Source organism: Ptiloglossa arizonensis, chromosome 10, assembly GCF_051014685.1.
Source record: "Ptiloglossa arizonensis isolate GNS036 chromosome 10, iyPtiAriz1_principal, whole genome shotgun sequence".
In the NCBI taxonomy this organism is placed as follows: Eukaryota; Metazoa; Arthropoda; class Insecta; order Hymenoptera; family Colletidae; genus Ptiloglossa; species Ptiloglossa arizonensis.
The window spans coordinates 7,666,977-7,682,986 of record NC_135057.1 but is presented as its reverse complement, the minus strand read 5'-3'; the positions used below and the strand labels follow the sequence as shown (position 1 = coordinate 7,682,986).

At 42.0% G+C, this 16,010-nt stretch overlaps 1 protein-coding gene across 5 annotated transcripts in view; it reads left to right on the top strand.

The window, feature by feature from the left end:
* The window catches only part of LOC143151865 (dystrophin, isoforms A/C/F/G/H), a 741,778-nt gene extending 733,035 nt beyond the window's left edge, over positions 1–8,743 (top strand). For all 5 annotated transcript variants that reach the window (XM_076321330.1, XM_076321326.1, XM_076321329.1 and 2 more), the window contains 11 exons: positions 1,743–2,002; positions 3,224–3,382; positions 4,208–4,344; positions 5,321–5,525; positions 5,645–5,730; positions 5,808–6,135; positions 6,235–6,346; positions 6,492–7,130; positions 7,345–7,459; positions 7,842–7,949; positions 8,604–8,743. In XM_076321330.1, coding sequence (XP_076177445.1) covers positions 1,743–2,002; positions 3,224–3,382; positions 4,208–4,344; positions 5,321–5,525; positions 5,645–5,730; positions 5,808–6,135; positions 6,235–6,346; positions 6,492–7,130; positions 7,345–7,459; positions 7,842–7,949; positions 8,604–8,704 — 2,250 coding nt within the window. In that variant the 3' untranslated portion in view covers positions 8,705–8,743. The remainder of the gene's footprint in view (positions 1–1,742; positions 2,003–3,223; positions 3,383–4,207; positions 4,345–5,320; positions 5,526–5,644; positions 5,731–5,807; positions 6,136–6,234; positions 6,347–6,491; positions 7,131–7,344; positions 7,460–7,841; positions 7,950–8,603) is intronic.
* Positions 8,744–16,010: the final 7,267 nt, after the last annotated feature.

Sequence of the window (16,010 nt, the reverse complement as noted above, 5' to 3'; positions counted from 1 at the left end):
AAATGTGGTTTTCGTGACCATAAACTTCTGGCCCGACAATTACGCTTGTAACTTTCTTTTCGGGCCGCGAACGCGGGCTTCGCGTTCTCCCAGAATCGTTGTCCGCTCGTTCACCAGGGAACACTATTTTCAAACTCAACCGTGGAAACAAACGAAGTAAAATGGGTTCATTGTCTTTGTCGAAATATATCTTCCGTTTGGTCGAACGGTCGCTCCGTGATAAATATAATTAATGGAAAAATTACGATCGCGAGGGTACGTCAAAGAATTTCGTTTAAATGGAATTCTGATTGCTTCGGGAACCGTGTAAGAAATTATCACGATGGTAATTCATAATGGAAAGGAAACAAAGAGAACGTATCGATATCTATCGTATGAATTTTATAAAAATTGCCTCGCTGGTCAACGAGGTACACACCGTGATTTTTGCAATTTTTATCACAAAGGTATACATCATTTGCGGGTACAATGAAACCGAAACGATTGTTAATTGCAATTACAGCAATTTTTCCTGCGCTGGATGTACAAACGTGCAGAATTCGTGAATGGTACGACGCGACGAGCAACGTGCCGAAATAATTACGCGTGAAAAAAAGAACGCGAATTAATGTAAATGTTAAATATTGTTTCCAATTGAGCCCGGTGATGTACAATGTTTTGAATAATATACGTAGTGAGAATATTTGTTCCCCCAACACCGGCGAGAAAAAAAGTTAAAAAACATTTTAACGAGGTTCAACAACGACTTTTTTTTCCCTCTCGCGGGTGCAACGATGCACTCGCTGCCGCGAAGTTGCTCCCTCTTTTTAAAACAACGCTACACGGGGGTTATCCTTTCTTTACCTTTTGCAAATTGATTCTCACGGTGGCACGTAATTTACGAAATGCGTACACCGCGAGAACCCGAGATTAAAAAACAATTTCTCAGCGAGTGAACACCGTGGGGAGAACGTTATCGCGTGTATTATGTTCAAGGTGTTTAACGTTGCAATAAAAACGCATTACGTAAGATCGTTCGAGGTGCGAAAGTTTTCGAGAAGTAATCGCGTAAATTCGATTTGTCAAAGCGGCCTGCGTAAAAATTATCCCCTGGTTTACGACCAAACGGATACATGATACAACAAAAAATTGATCACGTACTTGCAGAAAGTGTGACAACTTGTTTTTACTCGATTACTCAAAGTTGTGCATTTAAAGCAGAATATATTGGCCGTGCGAGGTCACTGCCGGTTCCCTCCACCACATTCGATTACCCCCACTCTAATCGCTTCTCTCCGCCCACCATAGCGTTCAGAAGACAGAGACAACACAAATCTGCAGATAGAAACTTTCTAATTATCAAACTAAGGCAATACTCTCATATTTTCAAAATACACGCCCATTTTCGTTAACTTAATTTTCAAATACATAACCATAATACAAAATTTAAATACAAACTAACCAGAAAAATATATAAAATTCTAAACTACTTAAATTTGTATCCGAATATCCTATTCGGTGTCCTACTAAACTCGTCTTGAAAATGTTATTATTATCAGGTTGCTCGAAAAGTAATTTCGTTTTCCAAAACGGAGAATGTATGATTCAACAAAATGTTTATACGCTCTAAAAAAATCGTGTTTCATTTTCACCACAAAAGAAAAAAAAAAACGAAACGACATTCCGAGCGACCCGATAATATTCGATTTGTGAATTAGTCCCGACGAGTGAAATAAATTTGGATCGTTCGCGTTCTTTTGCAGAAAATATGTGTCTTCCAAAAGTTACTCGAGGATCTGTCGTCGCGGATGGCCGCGGCGGAGGCGATCCAAAGCGGCTGGCAAAATCCAAGCGACGCGAACGAGGCGACGGAATTGCTGGAGCAATTGCAGAAATTCGGCGAACGGCTGGTGCCCATTCAGAGGAACATCGAGGACGCGAACGATCAGGCGAGCGTCTTCGCCTCGAGCAGCGTCATCGTTTCTCATGCTTTGCTGGCGAAACTCGAAGATCTCAACACCAGGTACGAATTCCGTTGAATTCCACGGTGTTCCCGTCTTTTCGTGTCGCGAGAATCCGAGATTTCCTGCGATAGTACGATCCTGGAACTATTCGATGGGATTGAGTTCACGAAGAACAACAAACAGCGACATTTATTTGAAACTTTCCGAAAGAAACTTTCATCGAGATCTCGCCAATTTTTTTCTCATTCTCGACAACGAATTAAACGTTGTGAACCATTTTAAAGCAACATTTCAAAAATTATTGGTTCCCTTTAAACGAGATCTTTTCGTGTAACTATATTAGAAATGGTCGACAAAATTTGAATGATCAGTATATGTTAATAACGAAAAAAATGTGCAGAATATATTTCACGAATTGATGTAATAGTTTTATTTTATTTTGCACAACAGAATATCTTCCAAGTGCGTTTACTAATTGTAAACCTCTTAGATTGTTCTACAATCTCTACCAAGTGCAGTATTACCGGGTAGCACTGTATTAAGACCCAAAGAGAACTTCAACGACAGAGTAAAGTAGCTTAGAAATCGTGTACAGAATATATTTCACGAATTGATACAATAATTTTATTTTACTTCGCACAACAGAATATCTTACTAATTGTAAACCTCTTAGATTGTTCTACAATCTCCACCAACTGCAGTATTACCGGGTAGTACTGTATTAAGACCCAAAGGGAACTTCGACGACAGAGTAGAGTAGCTTAGAAATCGGATTTAAAGTTATAAAGTACAGTCCTGTCACCGAAAGACTGGTATAATATTGTACAAAAGTAACATTCACAAACGCATATTCTCTTAATTTTTGATCATGTTACTTACATCATGTTAGAACATAATTAACAAATTTCGTAGTACCGTGTACAAAAAGCCAATATCCCTGAAATGGCGAGCAAATAAAGAGAAATTGAAAATGAAGAAATCGTGACTTTTCCAAACGTTGGAAAAACTTTTTCAAACCTTTTATGGCCTTTCGGTGGCCACCCCGTAGAATGTTATAAAACGTCACTCGGAAGGCTCGATCTGGCCATTAAAAAATCAAACTATTCGACATACCGGAAAAAGTCAATCGTCTTCTATGCCATTTCGTTATTTACGTTCGCGGGATGGTGTCCCGTTCTCGGGAGCGTACTTATCGTGGTCGAAGCGGTTATTTCTCGGTTTTCCGTCGTCAAACCGAACGAGAAGTCACGAGACGGTAACTTTTTCACGTGTTTTCGCAGGTGGAAGGTGCTGCAAGTGGCGGTTGACGAGCGTTACAAGTTGCTAAGCGGATTTGGAAAGGATGGCAGCACTCCGGGTAGCCAGGCTTTTCTCGCGAGCAGCGTGGAACCACCATGGGAGAGAGCCCTCACACCCGCCAAAGTGCCTTACTATATCAAGTAATCGATCTTCCTTGCTCTCGAGCCGGTCGCCTTAAATTTACGACCGAATTGCGCCCCGAATCCCGTTCCACCGCGATCTTAACGCAAGCAAACGAATAATTGATGAGACCGTTGTGATCTGAGACAACAAGAAGTTCGCGGGAATTCGCAAGTAGCCGGGATTTAACGTCCGAGAGCGAATATATATTCAGTCGGACCGGACGAAATCATATAAATTCCGATGTAGATCGAGAAGCGAATCGAAAGTGGCTTAAACGACCGAGTGAAATATTTCTAGTCTTATATCGTTACCCGTATTAACGAAGAGATTCAAGTTTCGATTACCGACGATCTCTTCTGGACAAAAATCCAAGAACAGTTACAGTACCTGTTTTCTTTGAGAGAAAGCTTCTTTGTAAGAAAGCTCGCGCGTTGATCGATTAATCGTCGAATTAACAGTTACGAAATTATAACATTAAACTCGTTCGTTTCAATATTCAACCGATACAAAGTTTCGGATAGATCGATCTGTTATCTTTTCGAAAGATTCACGTGGTTTCCAGGACCTCGTCCCATAGATCGATGGGATTAAATTTCGTTAATCTCGAAAGAGACTTCGGCTCCCAGAGATCTTCGAAACCGTCGACCCGTGGTTAAATGCTCTGAAACATATTCCGTGCCAAGAACCGTCCGGATTTAATAAAGATTAAACAAAGTTCTTCCCCGGGCGCTCGACTTTGCAAACTTTCATCCGCTGGATCCCCTTCCTGTTACCAAATTTCATTAATTTCTTAATCCGTCGGTCGGTACGTTTTCCATCCTAATGCACGGGCACGTTTTTAGCCATCAGTCGGAGACCACCCATTGGGATCATCCGAAGATGATAGAGCTGATGTCTTCTCTGGCGGACCTGAACGAAGTACGATTTTCCGCGTACAGGACCGCGATGAAGCTGCGCACCGTACAGAAACGATTGTGCCGTGAGTATTTCGCTCGTTTCGCCGTGATCCACCGGCCCTCGAGCAGTCTTGCAGAACAGCTTGCTCCCGGCGCGTTCATTAATCGTCATAATTTCCTCGATTAATCACTTGTCCGGCTGCGATGACGTACCGCGTCGTCGTCGATAGATTTGATCTTGTGCACGGGTCTGTTTCGCCCCGCGAGTCAGTGATACTCATTCTTCTATGGTTCCATTCGTTAATATCACTGTGACACTTTGTCACTTCTATTAGAACTTTAGACAGAGCCGTTATTAAACGGACTTATCGTCGTTGGTCTTTGCGCGAGTTCGAAACCGAGTAAAATTTTATGTCTCGCTCTCTTTGCCAGTTTGGAGTAGAAACTTGTTAATTTGAAACATTGCTTGCGCGGAATATTGCAGAGCGGAAAAGAAACTAGTCGTATCGATTGTTCGAAAAGTCATTTAGTTTTTTTTCGATGAAAATGAAACACGATTTTTTTAGAGTGTATAAACATTTTATTAAATCATACATTCTCCATTTCAGAGAAAGGAGAGTCGTTTCGTTTTCCAAAATGGAGAATATATAATTTAGTAAAATGTTTGTACACTCTAAAAAAATCGTGTTTCGTTTTCACCGAAAAAAAAAGGGAAATTACTTTCCGAACGACCCAATAGATTAAGATTCTGTATAAATTCGAAGCTAGAATCTGTTCAAGAATAACTGGCCGCTCCGTATTATCTAAACGAGAAACAAGTAGTCGACGTGGCGTACAAATCGTGTTCAACGAGATTCAGAAACCGGTGAAGTGACCAAAAGTGACCGGTTAATTTTGTTTCGATTCTAGAGCAAATTATTTCGTTCGTCGAACCAGCCGATTCTTTCCCTCTAATCGTAAAATCGATACAACCGTTGCGTACAACAGTTGCAATTATTGTTAGAAAGACGTTGAAACTTTCATTTCTGCATATTGTATTGATCGATCTTCCCTTTGCAGTGGATATGTTGAGTCTCTCCACCGCATTAGAACAGTTCGATTCGCACGGGCTCCGTGCGCAAAACGACAAACTAATCGACATTCCCGACATGGTGACAGTTCTGACGTCTCTGTACGAAGTGATAACGGCTGACAATCCGACGCAAGTGTCTGTGCCGTTGTGCATCGATTTGGCCATCAACTGGCTCCTCAATGTATACGATAGGTGAGTGTAATCGAGCCCATCGTTGTCTATCGAATAATTTGCTGGTTGTCTCGGTACCTCGCACCCAGTCCCACGGATCGTCCTTTAATAAATCGTCGACACGTTTCCTATTTTTCCAGTCAACGAACCGGTCAAATTCGCGTGCTGTCCTTCAAGGTCGGTTTGGTACTGTTGTGCAAGGGTCACCTGGAAGAAAAGTATAGATGTGAGTTTCGTATCGATTCCTTTCACCCACGACGTTCGAAATACGTGAAATATCGTGACGAGCTCGACCTGTTCCAGATCTGTTTCGCCTGATCGCCGATCCGAACAGGCTGGTGGATCAACGTAAACTGGGTTTACTGTTGCACGACTGCATTCAAGTGCCGAGGCAGTTGGGAGAAGTGGCGGCATTCGGAGGATCAAACATCGAGCCCAGCGTTCGCAGCTGCTTCGAGAAGGCTGGAAAGGACAAAAATGAAATAGAAGCCGTGCACTTTCTCAGCTGGCTGCAACAAGAGCCGCAAAGTATGGTCTGGCTGCCTGTGCTTCATAGACTCTCCGCGGCGGAGAGCGCCAAGCATCAAGCGAAATGTAACATATGCAAGGAGTACCCCATCACCGGATTCAGGTACGTACGACGGTTATATCGTTGAGATTCCACGGCGTCGAATCCACCGAAAGAGACCTCGTCGTTACAACACCGTGACCCGTTTTTCTTCGATTTCAGATATCGTTGCTTGAAATGCTTCAACTTCGACATGTGCCAGAACTGTTTCTTCTCCGGGCGCAAAGCGAAAAACCATAAGCTGACGCATCCGATGCAGGAGTACTGCACCGCGGTAAGACACTTCGCTGCACCCGTATATATATATATATATATATACATACATATATATGTATATATGTATATATATCTCGCCCTCGCGGTATAACGCGTCCGTGTCTGTGACTTCGAGCAACAATATCTGTTTATTTATTCCGCAGACCACGTCTGGAGAGGACGTACGCGATTTCACGAGGGCACTACGGAACAAATTCAAGTCGAAACGATACTTCAAGAAGCACCCGAGAGTTGGTTATCTGCCAGTGCAGACCGTGCTCGAGGGAGACGCCCTGGAGAGCCCGGCGCCATCGCCCCAGCACAGCTCCCTGAGCCAGGACATGCATTCGCGATTGGAATTGTACGCCTCCCGTTTGGCAGAGGTCGAGCTGTCACGCACGAGGAGCAACTCAACGCCGGACAGCGACGACGAGCATCAACTGATAGCCCACTATTGTCAGAGTTTGAACGGCAGCGACAACGTCAACGTGCCCAGGAGTCCCGTTCAAGTGATGGCAGCGATCGACGCGGAGCAAAGGGAGGAGCTCGAGGCGATGATACGCGAACTGGAGGAGGAGAACGCGACCCTCCAGGCCGAGTACGAACGATTACGCTCGAAACAGACACCGGGATCGACGCCCGAGGACGGACACGGGAACCGGCAACCCGACTGCAACATGATCGCCGAGGCGAAAATGTTGAGACAGCACAAGGGCAGATTGGAGGCGCGCATGCAGATACTGGAGGATCACAATCGTCAACTGGAAGCGCAACTGCAGAGACTCAGACAACTCTTAGACGATGTAGATTCAAATTATGCGAGTCCTTTTTAACGTTCGTACGCTGCTCGCGATAATTAAAGAGGTCTCCACGCACGGTATTACGTAAACACCGGGATTTATACTTTTCGATCGTCGAGTCACACGAGCTGATCCTCCGATTGTTTCGAGCAACGTATCGCATCCCCCGTGATCGTTCCGTACGACGTTTGGTAAGAATGTTTGCTACTTGTTGCAGCCAAATGCTTCTTCGCCGTCGAAAACTGGCACGTTGCAGACGCGGAGCGTGACAGCGTCTCAATTGGCGACCGATTCCCCGGCGAAAATGAACGGGCACTATCACGATTCCCCGGGTACGTAACACGTGATCGAGTATCGATCATTTTGGGAGCTCGTAACCGGTGACAATTGAATTTTAAATAGAATTAGCGAATCAAAGTCCCATCGATGTTTGCTCTCGATAATCATCTATCAGAATCGGAGTCTTTCTTTCCCATCTGTTTTTATTTGAATCAAGCATCCATCGCGCGTAGCTCGAATATCTTTTCTCATACATATCACACTAGATTGTACGAACAGTTGTTGTCAACGTGGATGTACTTAATCGAATCACAGTCAGAATAAATGGACGCCAGGGTATTTCTCTCAGCGCTGTACTAACTGCATATTAATGCGCGTTTCACATAGTGCCAAAGAAATTAGCATAAGCTTATTGGTATGGGTGTATGGACATAGGTGGTGGAGGCTCGAACGAGGGAAGAGTGAGCAGTTTAGAGAGGCCACCACCGCCACCGCATTCTCACAGCGTTGCCCATAATGTGGGTAATCTCTTACACATGGCAGGTTCGTTCCTCCTTGGTGTACTACTCAATCGTGTAATCATTTATGTAGTGTAATAAAACTGCTATGTCGAACGTTCTATGCACGAACCATTTCTGCTTAACAATAACATTGCTTTCCTGTTTTTTTCACGCCACAGGATGGATGTAAGGTGAGACTATCAATGCTTCTTTTCCCGCTGGATCTTATATCCGCACAACTCTGATACGTCTAATCTCACCGAGTCGAGAATCGTTTATTGTTTGATACCGTCGTATATACTCGTTACGCATTGAAATCCTCCGATCGCTGAAAAACGAACAAACTGAATACGATACGGTCGCAAACAGATCGGCTAACGTTTGCGTCCAATCCTCGACTATATACGACGCGTTGTATTCAAATTACGTTCTCATTCTCTTGTATGCTCGTTGCTTTTTTGTCTCTGCGTATGTACAATCAGGAGTCCATAACTCGAATCTTCACCTGCCAGACACCATTCTCGTCGTTATTCGTGTATGCGTGCATGTAGTCGATTGAAAATAACCGTCTAAATGTGAATAACCGTATTTGTGTATTTAACGATAAAGTGATTTTCGATCGTTCCAAAAAAAAAAGAAATACACAGGCCACCGAATCTACACGTGCAAAGAATGTAACGTTTTACTTTTCTTTTAGGAGACTTAGGGAAAGCTGTCGGCGAACTGGTAACAGTGATGACCAGCGAGGACTCGTCGAAAGCAAACGGACAAAGGGCGCCACCACCGGCTTTTAAGTAACGACTATGCGACCACATTCGAGGACACTGAACGTTCGAACGATATCGACGATGATGTCAGGCAGAAATATCAATCCGATCGATCGTACAACGTACGAGGATCCACGGAACTTTAATCTTAATCAATGACCAATAAGAAGTCTGGCTCTAAACGCATATCAGAGAGATGATATATCGCGCAAATGCAGGGTCAGGGGAACCGTCATAGTGGTTTTGGGTATTTTATAAGTTTTGATATACACCGTTGTATAGCTAAATTATATTAATAAGACAATTTATGGTTTGACTTTGGCGGTCCCCTGAGAGTAACTTTACTACATATTGACACGTCATATCATGAAACTAATCGTACGAGAAAAAAAAAAATCAGTTGTTATATGCTTGCTAGTTAAACTATACAAGATGAAGATGATGATGATGATGATAATGATTATGATGATGATGATGATAATGATGATGATGATGAAGAAGAAGCAAATGAAAATGAATATAATGATTATAAAGAATTACACGAAAGAAAATATCATTAACAATGCATGCAAAAGCAATGTATCAAATCACGTAATCTATTCTAGATCGTAGGTTATATTTACATATCCATTCTGTTCACTGCCACGGGCTCTTCCTCGACATTAAGACATAACACGATGTACATGTTGTGATTCTAGACGACACGCAAAAAAAGAAAACAGGAAATATAAAATGAAATCCATATACCCGGCATCTTCCCGTGACTTCGGCAATCCTGAATTTTGCAACACAAACCATGCACACGCAGACATATCGTTACACACGCGTACGCGCACACGTGCACGTATGGATACATACGTTTATACATACGTGCATACACACATCATACATATACATACGTACATATATACATACATAGATGCATGCGTGCATAAATACATGCGTATATACGTTATCACACAGATACACACTGGGGACTTTTTGTAATCGATAATAAAGCAAAGCAATGTGCATTATGACTTTCAAATTTATTTTTTATCCGGTTACAATCGTTTTTTCATATTTTTTAACGGACTTTAGATGGCAATGTCTCTTATTTAAGCCTGCCGGATGTTACTTATATTTAAGAGTATATCAATAAGTATCTAATTTACAAACTGTAGGCTGTATTCTGATATGTAATAAAGTTGTCTAGAAAATAATCTCTTTGTTGTACGTTTCTCTGTCGCGATAGATTATCGTCGATGGTAATTATTCCTTTGTTGTGATTGAAAAAAAACAACCGTTTATCGCGGTGAAACAGTCTTTGCCCTCCGAATTATTGACGTTTTTATCGTACGTCAAGAGCAAAATTTTTATTTCCGAATCGGATCAAGTATTTCGCTACGTCGATAACGATAATCGAAAAATGATCGAGATTCGGTAAATAATTATTCAGGTGAAGTAGATTGATCGATGAGTTCTCGCAAAACCGAATTCCTCGGCCAGAAGACCATCCAGGTTGCAAGGACGTTACCTTGACCGGTTTTAATTCGATCCGGTTTTAATCATCCTTCGATGGAAACTGTAAGTGAATCGACGAGCAAGAAAGGATCGAGTGGTCAGGCGTGATTGCTTTTGGTATGCGTGAGAAAGTGCCGTAAAAGATTGGAAGTCGATACTCCTTTAAAAATAGTGCAGATATACCCGTATCTTATCTCTACTACTAAAAAAAGAAATATCTCGGGTGAATCATAATTTAACGAGCAAAGGGAAGAAACAGCCGTATCTAATGTAAGAAACATTCCATCGTTTCAAATTCCATAAATGTCATCAACATTTTCAAGTCAGATTGCACAGTACTTTTCCAATGTTTACGCTTATTCGACAAAATCGAAAAACAAAGGCAAAAAGGAGAGTGAAAACAACCGAGTATATAAGACACATCGAAAACGTATTAAAAAATTCATCAAAAGAATGTGCAGGTAAATTAAAAGAGAAAAGTTATTCAATTCGCGAGGTATCAAAATAATCCACAGTGATCTTTTTTCTTTGCTATAAATCTCTTATAGTAATTTAAAATGTTCTGTTTTATAACACAGTTCCTTTCGCATTAATATTGTTCAAAATAATCGGAGGATCATTTATTTAAACGACTTTGTCGTTTAGTAAAGATACTTGATAATTTAAAAGCTCCAACGAAATATTTCGATACAATGATACAAATATTATTATATCTACTACACTGCAACGTGTTTATTCTTTATAATACGATGCATTCATAATTAATTTTTGTTGTGAAAATATAGCTATAGTCAGTCCCGAAGCAATGGACCGCTGAAAGTCACTTTTCAGTCAGTCAATCATTAATTAGAAAGGATTTCCACTTTTACTTCGTACCAGTTTACTTCCCCGTTTGAAAGACAGAGAACACATCTACTACTTGAAACTAGAACTACAAAAACAATAATTAAACCGTACATGGTAGGGATAGATCCTCGGTGACCTTGAACAACCAACTAATTCTAATCCAATTATACGTGTTACCTACTAGAAAAATGACACATCCTCCAAAAGAGATTCAGTAGAAGTACATCTACTTTTTCAGTTGTTTTTTTTCCCCTCCCCACCTTGACCACGCCCTACTGCTTACCTAACAACGAGCATCGACTATTTTTAGCCCGTCAGTTCATTAATAAACACTCAATTAACTCTTTGGAATATTCTCGCGGCGCGTCGTTTCACGGTTTCTATCAATATGCAAAAGTACGCGGGAGAAAATCAAAGTGAACTGCTTTTGCATAACCAGTCGGCCGTATGCAGATTTTTCCGCACGGTCGTCGCTAGATGTAACAGAAACCGTGCGATTCTCTATTGCGCGAATTGCATAGCTGGAGAATCGCCCTCGCCAAATTAGCAAGCATTTCTGAAACACGCGAGGGGAGGTCCTTGCACTTAACACCAGTTTGCGTGCGGCGAATAGCGTGAACACGTTACGCGAGTGTTGGTCGCACGCGTACACGAGCGAGATGCACTCTCAGGTACCGGCATACGTGGCCTCGACCTTGGTGCATTGCTCGACTGCACTGTGCAACGTCCCACGCAGTGGCGTAACGCCCAGGTGGGATTCGAATTTTTTCCTCGAACGTGTCTCTCTCGCGAGCAACACTCGTACGAGTGTTGCTACGATTTTCATTTCGATCCCTCCTCGTCGCCTTCCTCGTCATTTTTATTCGGTTTCGATAGTTTCTTTTCTTTTTTAGAGAACGTCGCGTTTCACGTTCCTCCAGTCCGCTTTACCGGCCTTTCAGCCGATACGGAAGATTGCACGCGATTAGGAATTAATCTAAAATTCTATTCTTGGACACAGTTGTGGATGATAATTTATTCAATTCTTATCTGCACCATTCTAAGGTCGCTGTTGAAAGATAAAAATTAATCGACGTTGTAACTATGTATATTTCTCGTTACACTAGAATATTTAATTTATACAGGGCACTTCATAAAATGTGGACCTGGAATATGTTCTGCGTACAAATACAATGAGAAAAGTTTGTAATAACATTTTATGTTTATTTTTATAGTAAATCTGTGTGTATGTGTGTTTGTAGATATCTCGAGGGAGTGTGACTCTTTTATGAGAAAAGGAAAGAACCGAAGCGAATTTCAAAATTTATTATAATACCATTCGTGGATTGCATAATTATGCATCACGAGGTGCTAACCGCTGTGTGGAATTAGTTACGCTAGCTCGTCTTAAAACGAGAATTATAAAACGCTTGGACGCTCGCGCTGGAGAACAAAATCAAAGAGAACGACCAACGTGTTCGCATGTTTTTATTACTCTTATCTGTTGAATTCGTCCTTGAAATTCTCCCAACATTTTACAAAACACCCTCTACGGCGAATCATCGCTGTCAAAGTGTCGAATGTCACACCGAACAATAAAATCGCATCAACAAACGTTCCCTCTGATCACGGACATTTACCGTGTGGAAACAGTTGATCGATACCATTGCTCTTGCGTTCACAAGCACCGTGTAGATATTGTTAAATTGGCTCGTCGAACGATCGAGATCTACAATTTGCACGGATCACCTCGAACGAAGCGGAATTAATTCTCAGCGGCGCGTTTCACGGATTTGAAAAAGTTCCAGCTCGCGGTTAAGTGCTTTTAAATATTGAACGAGGTTCCGTCATTTTCAGAAGGTGTTAGCGAGTCACTTCGACTAGGAGCGAGAAAATCCGTATTCCGTGCGCGGTGGCGCGCGGGCGAGCGAGCCGTGTTTTTAAAAGATTATACATTCGCTGGACTTCGAGTACAGCCGATTGAGTCATCAATACGTGACACGTATACGAAAATACGTAAGCAGAAATTTTAGCGTACGCTAAGACCGCCGAAGGCCGATCGTAATTGTTCCCTATTATGGCACGTTTCATTGAACACTCGTATCCGATGACCAAATGAAAAATCCTATAACGCTTTGCAATTTCGAAACGATCGTCGATAAGTGGTGTCTCGATGGCCCGTTCCAGCCAATCGAAATTAATCCAATCGTGATTTCGATCGAACGTCGGAGAGACTCGTGAAACATTCACGTGGCTGTTATAGTCCTTATCGAAAGTATTTCCAACTTCCTAAACGTAAACAGTGGCAAAGTGCTTTACATAGATCCTCTCGATGTTGTGCACCGAGGGTAGAGTTGGTTATTAAGCGAATTCCGTGCATTCCTTCTGTTACGGCAATGCTTTTCTCACGGGGCACTGAACGTCCTTAGAATACAGCGGAGTTGCGAGTAAACCGACGTGCAATCGCGTCGCATAGTTCGCGGTGGAAATATCTGGGCCGCGATTCGCGGTATCTGTATCAGAGCCGAATCTTTCGTAAGAAAATAAGAAAGAAAAATCGTGGAAACTTCGAACCGAACAGTTATCAAATTGCTTGAAAATGTTTCGATGCTTTCGATACGGAACGAGTTCTGTGATTAGAGAAAACTAATCGAAGTTTTTCAGAACTTGATCATTCCGTGAACAAGTCCCGTACGTAAGTTTGAATCACTTTTCACGATATCGTTCGTTTCAGAATAAATACGATTATCGAGCGATTCATTTTTCACCGTGTACGGTTCTACGTCGATTATCGCGCGTCGTAGACTTATTTCCAAACGAAAGAAGAATTTTCGCATACTCTTGAGAACGGATCATCGAAAGCGGAGAAGTTGTAGGAAAATTGCGCGGGCGTCTCGAATTTACTCGAGGAGAGGCAACGTAGGGAAATGTACAGATAAAAAAATTCTTCGTCGTCCTATTGCCAGTTCTGTTTCCAGAACGAGTTCTCGTCGCGGCGTCCTAAAGCAACAGAGGGACTCGAGAAAGCGGTCAGGATAAAGATGGTCGAAGGAACCTACAGTCTGTATTCGTCGGAGGTTCCATGACCTAGCAAGAATTTTTTCACCGCGGAAGACATATTTTTCGAGCGCGCGAGAGAATTCGTACTAAGAGAACAAAATGTATCGGATAATTCCGAACGTAATTTAATTTCCGACGTGTCGAACGAGAGTCAATGTCGTGCACGGTGAGAAGAAATTCGTTGTTGTGGAATGCGGCAATAACGAACGATAAGATTACCGTGTATCGTAGAATTTTTTAGAGATTCGGGAACGGAGCGAGTTCCATTCAAAGAATTCATCGGTCTACATCTGGAGTTGACGTCATCGTTATATACAAATCATGCGTACCCTGGTCACATGGTACAAAATTAACAAAGCGGACGGTTGTAAAAAACCGGGACCCCGAAATACTCGCCTACCGGCTGATCGACTACCGTATATGGCTGTAAAATTAACGCGGATAACCATGGTAACGACCTTATTACCGATTTCTTAAAACTGTCGCAACTTTGTTGTGGTCGGTGGAATTTATGCGAGGAATGTTACTCGATTGTCACTCCTCGCGACGATGGCTAAATAATCTACTTCGATCGTGACTGCTTGCTAAATTTTTCTCTACTAACTAACATTTCAATGATTCGAATATTTGACATATAATACGAATATGGTTCGAATACTTTGGTATTCGAATATTTTGTGCAATGATCAAGTGTCTTAATATTCGCGGTATTTAAATATTGTGGACTGTAAATTACATTTTTACTCGTTCATCGACGAGTAGTCCTGAGGCAAGTATATGAATTATTTGAGTAATGGTATTCGAATACTCGACCATTCCAATTTTATTGGTAACATGGAATACGTATAAAATAATTGATTATTTCTCGAATAGTCCCATACCTGATGTATGAGAGAAACTGTAAGAAAAATTGAAAGTTTCTAAAAACAGAGTAATCGATAATTGGAACGAATCGACGAAGTCAGACTTTCGAGTACGAAAGGACATTCGAGTCCCAAGGAACTCGCACAGAGACCATTGTTACTTTTAGACGAATTATTTTTCATCCATAACAAAACTCGCTCTGAGAACTTATCGCGGGAACCGGTGGTGTCAATAGTAACGGTAAAGAGCGTACATTAATTGGACGAAAGAACAATGGAAAACTGTACTCTCGAGAGACGAATCGGTAACCGAGATTTTCATCTGCCAAAGTAGTTTATATAATTCCTACAACAATGATCCTTGAAAATCTGATATCCGATTTTACGATATTCGCGTTCGAAAATACATATTCATAATTACCGCGATTGAATATTTATCTTTCGAGTACTTCCAAATGCATTTTTTTTTTTTTACTTAACGCTTTAATTATACCGAGCTCCGTATCCGTCCATCTTACGTCGAACATTATCAAGATTTGATTCGAAAATAAAAATTTGTATCGGTCGATAAAGTACTCGTCTGTTTCTCGATTGACACACGATCGATACCATTCTTCCAGTTCGGCTGGGTGGGGTCAAATAGAATACAATTCCGAGTACGAATAATCGATGGAAAACTCAGACGTACCGAAAAACATATCTATAGATCGCGATCTTCTCGAACGATACGTTCAAAACGATACAACGAATCGAAAAACGTTAAAGAATTGCCGTTTGTACCATCTCGACTATCCAACAATCCGAGTACTCGGTCGTTCCAACGGTTCTAGTACACCGTTTACGAGTACCGCGTAGAAACACCTCGAATTTCTACACGCCTTGGACAGAAGTTTTTCGAACGCGGCACGAAAGGCGGCTCCAGGAATTCGTCGAACGCCGTCTGACGTCATCCTCGTGCCAGACTGGAGAACGGAGGTCACGTGTCACGGCGTCGGACGAAAACTCGATACCCGTCCAGCTTCGCGGCAACCAATAAGCGTCCGAAGGATTCTCTCCAACGAGGCGCGCGATCGCCGGTACGGTCTC